This window comes from Bombyx mori, chromosome 23 (genome assembly GCF_030269925.1).
Source record: "Bombyx mori chromosome 23, ASM3026992v2".
Classification (NCBI taxonomy): Eukaryota; Metazoa; Arthropoda; class Insecta; order Lepidoptera; family Bombycidae; genus Bombyx; species Bombyx mori.
In genome coordinates, this window is record NC_085129.1 from 18,101,036 (window position 1) to 18,111,321 (window position 10,286).

General features: G+C 33.9%; 2 protein-coding genes across 3 annotated transcripts in view; one reads left to right on the forward strand and one right to left on the reverse strand.

Annotated features, from left to right (window-relative positions):
- Positions 1-7,892, forward strand: part of LOC101740941 (P protein) — a 40,325-nt gene extending 32,433 nt beyond the window's left edge. Inside the window, exon 17 of the mRNA XM_038019505.2 lies at positions 4,740-7,892. Within this exon, the coding sequence (XP_037875433.1) occupies positions 4,740-4,918 (179 nt within the window). The 3' untranslated portion in view covers positions 4,919-7,892. The remainder of the gene's footprint in view (positions 1-4,739) is intronic.
- Positions 7,893-8,230: 338 nt separating this feature from the next.
- On the reverse strand, positions 8,231-10,074 carry LOC101741081 (glucose-1-phosphatase). 2 transcript variants are annotated; one of them, XM_038019506.2, is made up of 2 exons: positions 9,488-10,074; positions 8,231-9,100 (listed from the first exon to the last, which is right to left on the reverse strand). In XM_038019506.2, exons 1-2 carry the CDS (start codon positions 9,693-9,695, stop codon positions 8,511-8,513), a joined length of 798 nt encoding a protein of 265 aa, XP_037875434.1. In that variant the 5' UTR covers positions 9,696-10,074; the 3' UTR covers positions 8,231-8,510. The 2 variants fall into 2 exon arrangements, with proteins under 2 accessions (XP_037875434.1, XP_062531341.1); XM_062675357.1 differs by having other exon boundaries at positions 8,231-9,181.
- Positions 10,075-10,286: the final 212 nt, after the last annotated feature.

Consider the following 10,286-nt stretch of genomic DNA (forward strand, 5'->3'; position numbering starts at 1 on the left):
AGACAGCACTTTAGAAGATAGTTGCGAAATCCAAAATAAAGAGTTTTTTATAACAGACACATATACGTCATGCACCAAAACATAGCGAGCCTTCTTAGCAAGACCGATATTCTTTCAGTGTGTCTAAATGAACTGAATGAAAAACACGTATCCGTAGACGTACTATGCATCACGGAACACTTTATGATGAGGGGATATGAAAAACATCTTGTTCTACCTAATTACAATTTAGCTTCTTGTTTTAGTAGAAATAATATTAAACGAGGGGGAGTTTGCATACTTATAAAGAATTGTCACCAATGGAAAGATATGCCAGGCATAGCTGAGATGTCAATACCAGGCCTTTTTGAGTGTTGCGGGGTATACTTGACACATTGTGATACAATAATTATATGTGTATATCGAGTACCTAATCCACAAAATATACATGTATTTTTTAATAAATTTGAAGGTTTGATTTGTATGATTACAAAGAAATCAAAAAAGCGTATTCTGATAGCCGGTGACTTCAATATTAACATTTTGGAATTGAATAACGATACTATAAATTTTGAATGTATACTATTAAATTTTAACATGACCTTAGCAGTAAGACAACCAACTAGACTTCGTAGTTTAACTTGTATTGACAATTTCATTCATAATTCAACTTCCTCATGTACTACAGATGTAATTGAATTCGCAATGTCTGATCACACGGCACAGTTGATTAAGTTTCCAACTAAACAATTTTCTATTATTAACGGCTGGAAAATAAAACGAAGAGACTACTGTAAAGAAAATTTAGGAAAATTCCGTGATTGCTTAATTAACTACTCTTTTACTGAAATGTATAGTACTGATGATCCAAATAAGGCCTATGATAATTTTCTTGAGATTGATGAGATTTTCAAACTCTTTTATGACCTTTGTTTTCCGGAAAAACAAATAGTTATTCGATTACACAAAAAGGCTAAGTGGATATCACGTGGTATAAAACAATGTGTAAAAAAGAAAAGAAAACTTGTTTGGTTGTATAGGCATAACCCTTCTTTAATAAATAAAAATTATCTAAAGCAATACTCTAAAAGATTAAAGAAAATCATAAAACTTACACAAAAAGCACAAAATTCATTTAATATAAATAACTCTTTTAATAAATCAAAAACCACTTGGCAAATAATAAACCAGTCTAAAAATTATAAGCCAAAAAACTTTATCAGCACGATTAAAGTAAATAACAAACTTGTGACGAATCCACAAGCCATAGCAAACTATTTTAACAATTATTTTGTTGATAAAGTAGTACCATCTACGAATTTAGGAAATAATGTGTTACAGTTTGTTCCAAAGTTAAATAACTCAATATTTATATCACCTAGTACGCCATTAGATATTAAAATAATAATCAAAAATTTAAAAAATTCTAGTAGTGTTGGTTATGACGAAATAAGCACAAAAGTTATAAAATCAGTGGCTGAACTGATAAGTCCCCACATCTGTTATATAACTAACCTATGTATCAGTACAGGCATATTTCCTACAAAACTTAAAACGGCTGTCGTGAAACCACTTTTTAAAAAAGAAAATAGAGAGCTAATGGAGTTTTATAGACCAGTGGCTTTGCTACCTGTTTTCTCTAAGATAGTTGAAAAGTTTTTGTACAAAGAAATATATGATTTTCTTGAAAAATATAACGTTCTGCTTGAAAACCAAAAAGGATTTCGTCAAAATAAAAATATAAATATGGCAATTTTCGACTTTTTGAACGTTATTACATGTGATATGGACAAGGGTAACTACATCACTGCTCTTTTTTGCGATATGACTCAAGCTTTCGATCATGTCGATTTTAACATACTGTTAAGTAAATTGGAATACTGCGGGATGCGAGGAAATATATTAAACTTACTGGAGTCTTATTTAAAAGATCGAATACAATACACTGAAATTAGTAACATAGATTTTGTAAAAAAAACAGAACTTAAATTTAAGTCTAACAAACGTAAGATCAAATACGGTGTTCCGCAAGGAAGCGTACTTGGGCCTCTCTTATTTATAATTTACATTAATGATTTTCCAAATTCAATTGACCACCCTATGACCCTTTTTGCAGACGACAGCACCATAACTATTAGGTGTAGAAATGACATTTTATATGAACACGATATTAATAGTACTCTTCATTCAATAATATCTTGGCTTGATAAAAATAATTTAATAATTAATTTAGAAAAAACAAAATTTATGCAATTTTATCAAAGAAATAAATATATAAATTTGACCATTTATAATAATAACAATCATATATATGAAACAGAAAATGTAGATTTCCTCGGTGTAAAAATTGACAACAAATTAGATTGGAAATCTCATACAGACGGACTGTGTAAACGTGTCAGCTCCTCGGCCTATGCACTCTTTAAATTATCCTCTATTTTAAACACAGACGCCTTACTAACTGCATATCGTGGTGTAGTTGAATCCTGTCTTAGATATGGAATAATTTTCTGGGGAAACTCAACGCAAAAAGATCAAGTTTTTAAGGCACAAAAAAGATGTTTAAGGTCTATGTTTGGATTGGCAATAGCCGACAGCTGCAAGCCATATTTTGCAAAGCATAAACTTTTTACCCTTCCTTGTCTATATATATACGAAGTTGCATCTTTTGTTAAAACTTGTCCCAATAGATTCACTAAGATGTCTAATGTGGCAAACAGAAATCGACGCGACGATAAGCTATGTTTTCCAAAAACCAAAACTACATTGAAGAATAATAGTATACTAGGTATGAGCGTTAGGATATTTAATAAACTACCGAAGAAATTAAGAGACTTAGATGATTTTAATTTTAAAAAAATCTTATTAGTGAAAATTATTATCACGTGAATGATTTTCTTGGGGATGACATTGAAAATAAATGGATTTTTAATTATTAGTTGAATTATGGATGAATGAATGGTAAATTATATAATATTACTAGCTGACCCGGCAAACGTTGTGTTGCCTTAAATAAGATTTCTAGGGAAATTCTACTGTAGGAAAAAAAACCTCATTTAACCACATAATACCTCATTATAAACAAAAAAAATATCCAAAAAATTAAAATAAAAAATAAATGTTTGGGGTGGACAACCCTTTTCACTTACGGGTATGAAAAATAGATAGTAGCCGATTCTCAGACCTACTGAACATACTATTGATACACAAATAAAACCAAAACAACATAGCTGAAAAATGTATAGTATTGTATAGCTCTCAAATATATTAAGTGTATAATCTATGATGTATAGTGAGTGAGTAAGACAGGAGACCGGCTTCGTCCTCATCCCTACTACGTGATGTTTGCTGTATGAGTGGTGACACCTGGCGGGGATAGCTGATCAATTGATAGTTGATCAGTAGTCGACCGGCGAGGGCGGGAGATGAAATTCAATTTAAAAAAAAATCATAATTAAAGGAACTTGAAATTATAAACTCTGAATAAGAATTTATCGTACTACAATTATAAAATTTGATTGCCATCTTGCAGCCTTTTTGCAGATCTATGCATAGAAAAAAAATATTAATCGGGGTGGAAAAATAGGGGTTGATCATATAAGAGTGAAAATTGAGAGTAATATGATTTTTTTTATTTTAAGTCATCACAAAATAACATAAAAAACTTGCCAAAAAAATTAAAGTTTATAATTAACAAATAAAAAATAGCGGTTGATCATAGAGGGATGAAAAATTTAGAGTAACATCAGATTTTTTATTTTAATTCATGACGAAATAAAAATAAAAATGAAAATCTTGCCAAAAAAATTAAAGTTTATAATTAACAAATAAAAAATAGGGGTTGATCATAGAGGGGTGAAAATTTCAGAGTAATATGAATTTTTTTATTCTACGTCATGACAAAATAAAAACAAAATTCTCGCAAAAAAATTTAAAATTTTTAATTAGCAAATAAAAAATAAAGGTTGATCGTAGAGGGGTGAAAATTTAGGGTTGTATGTATTTTTGTATGCTGTATCATAAAAAAATAGAAATTAAAAATTTTGTCTAAAATATAAAAAATAAAATTTAGGGGTGGACTACCCCTAACATTTAGGGGGATGAAAAATAGATGTTGGCCGATTCTCATAGATACCGGATAAGCACAAAAAATTTCATCAAAATCGGTCAAGCCGTTTCGGAGGAGTATGGCAACGAAAACTGTGACACGAGAATTTTATATATTAGATAACTATGCACTGCACTAAAATTCGCATGTCAAATAATGACAAAGCATACACGCTGCTTTTAATTTATGTAATAACTCATTTTCACTATGCTTGGCGAATAAATGATTTCTTTCTTTCTTTCTTTCTTTCTTTCTTTCTTTCAAACGTATTCGTTACAATTCTCACCAAACAGCTAGAGATATGATTAAGATACTACTTCACTAGCTGTAGGCAGCGGCTTGGCTCGGCCCCTGGCATTTGCTGAAGTCCATGAGCGACGGTAACCACCCACCATCAAGTGAACCGTATGCTCGTCTGCATACAAGGGCAATAGAAAATAAAAAAAATCTGTTCTGACGATGAATCGGCAGTACCTGTTGGCATTACCTTTCGACCCCTGGTGTTAAGTGGTCGTACGTGGCCAACGTAAATGCCGGCACCTACCTTGAGCTGTGAGTTCTAAGGTCTCAGTTTTACAGTACAACGGCTGCAGGGCAGTGGTACCCGTGCGGACTCACAAGACCTACTACCACCAGTAACTTGATTTTCCAGGTAACGGCACACTGATTGGAGCCAGCGCGAATGTGGTCTGCGCCGGTGTTGCGGAACAGCACGGCTACAAGTTCACGTTCGCCAGATTCTTCAGGGTCGGATTCCCGCTCATGATCGGGCATTTTGTTGTAGCTTCCATCTACTTACTGATGTGCCATTGCGTTTTCAGTTGGCATTGAAATTTGGCTTCCACTGATTGGCGAGTCGCCATGCCCTTCGTGAGCTAAATTTTGCTGAGTGCATTACCTTAAAGGCGCCTCCAGCATCGCTCACAGATGAGAGGTAGCCTCTCCTCTCATATATCAATATCACTATATCTGGTCAGACACGTATCAACAATATTAATTTTGACAACGATATTAGTATTAATAAGTAAGATGTGGATTTAGAAATTGAATCGTTTAAATAATAAATAGTTTGTAGACAGCGGCTTGGCTCTGCCCTTGGCATTGTTGTAGTCCACGGGCGACGGGAACCACTCACCATCAGCTGGACCGTATGCTCGTCTTTATAAATAGCAATCAAATCGAAAAAATAATTAACCCTTTTAGTGCTAAGCTTATTTTAACATATCGACGCTTGAAAAGCAAACGTGACTAAGCGACAATAACTGCTTTGTACATAAATGATAGGCAATAACCATATTCGATGCGCAAAAAATTTATATTTCTAGGTCTATTAAAATCATTTCAATCCTACAGATACTAACTAGATTCTACTACAGCTAGATTCGTTAAAATAAATTTTGTTTTCAGGTATTTCAACTTTCAATTAGTCTACTGTAAAGTTCATACATTGTCGCTTAGTCATGTCTGCCTTTCAAGTGTCGATATGTATTTTGCTTAAAGGATTATTGAAGAAAAGTACCTTAATTAGCTTTTTAAAAAAGTTATACGTGTGTGCGTTAAGACACGTCCGTACAGGTCAATACATAATACCCTGTCATCAAACTGCGCTATAGTCGGTATTCCGACGCTCCGCACTTTATACGAATTAATATAGAGTCTATCTATCGATGGTTCGCGCTCAAAGGTTTGAGAGCTACCAGTCAAAAATTTTAAAAACATTAATCAATAGCCACAGATTACATCAGCTAGTATTCATTTACAACGCTACAGATTAGATTAGTATTACTAGTATTATATTTTATATAGTGTTAAATCGAGCTGTGATGTCGTAAATGGCCAAATCCTTCCAGTTTTATTTTAAAGTAAGTAGAAGTTAGAACTTTTTTAGTGAAGTACTAGTGGTGAATTTATTTTGAAAGTGTCCAATAGATGGCGTTAGTTGTAAAATTAAATTGAACTATCGACGTTTGTGACCAAGACTTATTTAAGGTTAATAATATTTTGTCTACAATTCCAGTCATCGTCCTCGTCGAACCCGTCGCTTGCGACGAAGGGCTCGACGAGTAAATTAACCCACAGACACAGCCCACTGAGTTTCTCGCCGGATTTTCGCAGTGGGTCGCGTTTCCGCTCCGGTGGTAGATTCTGCGAAGCAGGGCTCTTGCTAGGATTCGTGTTAGCAACGTCATCAGGTTTGAGCCCAGAGAGCTCACCTACTAGTTAAGGCGACGCTGATATAGCCTCTCAAGGCTATCAGCTTAGGTAGAAAAAAAACTAAAAAAAGTCTACAATCCATTCGCCAGGCTATACCTACGGGCACAGCCTTTTATGTTAACAGATTAGGTAGAAAAAAAAAACCTGGAATCCATTTTGTCAAACAATCAAGTGCTTCAGGAAACATAGCTAGCTGTGACCGATAATGAAAAATTATTCTTTCAATTCATTTTGTGTCATTATCTACTATCATCTTAACAGTGTTTCCGCTAATATGAAAGACAAAAATTATTAGCTTGAATACATATATTTATATATATATATTAGCTATTAAATTATGTACTTATATATAGCTATTATAGATAGGTAACTTTCACGGCATTTGCCAGTAAGTAAAAAATGAAGTGCTTCTATAGCAGATTATTATTGTCAACCAAAATACACACACAGCTTTATAATAAATTAAGTTTAATACATACATAAATTATAGATGGATAATGTTGTCGGATTCTTCGATGCTACTCATTTTTTTTATTGCATAGATGGATGGACGAGCCCACAGCCCATAGACATCTACAAAGCAATTAACCCATTACTGCTTCACGGCAGAAATAGGCAGGGGGGTGGTACCTACCCGTGCGGACTCACAAAACGTCCTACCACCAGTAATTACGCAAATTATAATTGTGCGGGTTTCATTTTTATTACACGACGTTATTCCTTACCCGTGGAAGTCAATCATGAACATATTTAAGTACGCATTTCATTGGTACCTGCCTGCTGGATTCGAATACAGTTACATCGCTTGATACGACTGCTCCGGGCTTCTTATCCTTTAGGCCACGACGACAAATATTATCCTAATGTCGACGAATAACACCTAGTCGTCTATGGAAACATCAGAAATAGTAGGTATGTACAGTCACAAGTCTTAATTAATATGCGTATTATCTATGGTGACAAGTCTTTTTGGCGCGAACGCAAGGTTTGACGTCAGAATAATAATAATGAAAATAAAATATGTATGTACGTGTGATTGAATCGTAAAAATTTTAATATTTATAGTAAACTTGAATAAACTCAATGTTATGATTACAAACTGAGAAATATCGAAACTACTGGTGGTAGGTAGGACTTCTTGTGAGTCTACACGGGTAGGTACCACCGCCCCACCTATTTCTGCCGTGTAGCAGTAATGCGTTTCGGTTCGAAGGGCGGGGCAGCCGTTGTAACTTTATACTTAAGGCCTTAGTGCTTATATCTCAAGGTGGGTGGCGCATTTACGTTGTAGATGTCTATGGGCTCCGGTAACCACTTAACACCAGGTGGGCTGTAAGCTCGTCACCCATCTAAGCAATAAAATGAAACTAATTCGGTTGAAAAGTGTTTTATATGTGTTTAATGTACTTATGTATTCCCTACTCTATAAGATTTGTGATGTATTAAGATTTTTTTTCTAAGAAAAACACAAACTTTATCTGTTATAAATAATTATATTGCAATGTTGCATTTTTTTATTCATAGCTTCTTATTTTGAAGGATGCAACGCGGAACATTAGATTTGAAAAAAATAAACTTTAGTTAAGTAAAATCGTCTTGTTTTTCTTGAACAAATTCAAACTGATATGTTTATATATCGATATCGCTGTTTAGTCATCGGTGAGCATGACACATATAAATTTTAATGACACCTATGAAGGGTGGGGCAGCCGTTGTAACTGTACTTGAGACCTTAGAACTTATATCTCAAGGTGGGTGGCGCATTTACGTTGTGGATGTCTATGGTCTCCACTAACCGCTTAACGCCAGGTGGGCTGTGAGCTCGTCCACCCATCTAACCTAAACAGTTCTTACATCTATGAGTGATGGATAATGATCATATGGGACCTAAGCTTGATTGTCTTCGATGGCAAAAAACAAAACATTTACTCATTTTTTAAACACACTCCTTTTATTTACTGTCATAATCGCCAATTTCATTGAAACAAAAACTACACAAATTTAATATGAACAAAAATATTCTACAAGTCATTTACTATAATAGTCAATTACATTTTTACATTATTTTATTATATTACATTTCTACATTTTTTTTATATTACATTTTTATTATATTGCTGCATTTTAAAAATATATCCTTTTGCACATTTACAACTTAGAACACGAATCCAATTTAGTCAGCATTAAATCTGACTATATTCAATTTTTTTTAGGCAATCAATTCCTCTAATAAAGTTTTAAATTCGTTCCACGGGCAGTAACCATCTTTGTCTACGGTGCAAGCCTTCAATTCTAAAGTAGTAAATTCAGGGGGCTCATCAAGAGACAATTTCACTCCGTTCCTCATTTTATCTGCAGTTTGATATACATATTCTATTTTCATATGATAGCTCCCGTTGAGCATGTTGAACCATTTCTGAAACACAATCTTCCCTCCAGCCGGTACGGCTTCATACTGACCATGTAAAACATGAGGCTTAAAGTCCATTGCGCTTAGAACTGTGTAAATGTTCGCATCGTGACCCATAAGTAATACAACTTTAGGGCTATTATCGTTCAATAAAAAACTTGATAGGTAACCTAATAATGGTTTTGACAAATCTAGAGATATTAATTTAATAGTGAAAATAGCATTGAGATAAGCTCTGCTCAAATTTAATATTGTACTCCATTCATCTTCAGATTTTATTTGTCCCCATGCCACTTCGTTCGATGGAAACCCCTCATAATATTCCATAATGAAGGAATCCACCACAGATTTGCTTAATTTCAACGGACCTGATATGAATGGCTTCTTTCCTGTAATAACCATTGGACGGTTCTCATCTGTCAGCATATCACAGAGACCCTCTTGTTTACAAAGTGGCGAATTCTTGTAATCTAAAATATTTTCTATGGTAGTATAAGAAGTATTCAAATGTAAAGAATTCAAATAATCCTTCATTTGGTTCAAAGCTTCCTGTCGAAACTTAAATGTGGAGTTATGAATAAACGGACTGAATATTGGATCTGCTCGATCGGAATGGTGCACAGTGATGTTGCAGTCGGAATAACCTTTTGTGACAAATGCTTCTGCAGATGCTACCGTTCTCTGAGCTGTGTTTGCATAAACATATAGTGTGTCATCGCTCGGGCACTGGTTCTGTATCAAACCTTTTTGTTGTAGCCATTCAGAGAAAAACTCACCCATGTATCCCTCTAGAAGCCTTCCTTTCGACGTTAAGTAACCACTTTTTTCTCTCCAGGAAGGCCATTGTCTTGGGGAAGTTTGCGGTAATGATTTAGACAATGGAGTCCTCACATTATGCCTACTAAGCAACAAAACCTTTTCGAGTATCAGTTCAGAATTCGAATACGAAATCAAAATGATGAAACATGTTAAAAACTTTAACATATTTTACAAAATATAGTGCTATAAAGTTAACGCGGTCTGCCTTCGGTACACAACATGAATAATTCGTATTTGGAAAGGCAAATTATATAATACGATTGGAATCGACCGACCGGTTGCAACGATTCACAATGAAAATCTAAATTTATATTTATTGCTCTTACGACGGTTGAAAGGTATTTGCGAACTAGGTCCATTACTGCAAAAAAAAGTGGCTACGTAATTCCGCTAATGACATTGGATGTTATCCAAATAGCATACCTATATTTATGAAGTTCAACACATAATTTTCTATTCAAAAGTAAAAAATAACTACAAAAAAAGGACATAAACATAAAATAACTTAATTGACATACAAACAGACTTCCAAGCATAGATAATAAATACACATAGCATGATGTTAACATGCACTTAACTCGCGATGTTGTCAAACAATAAATACCTACTTAATGTCTTTGTTTTGACAATTGACACAAATTGTAAAGTATGATTTGAAAAACATTTAGCCTATGAATTTATTACTTGTAAAATTCATTTAGTTTTCAGGAAAGAACACAACCATGAAACTTATCATTTTTTTAATTCTTTCCTATA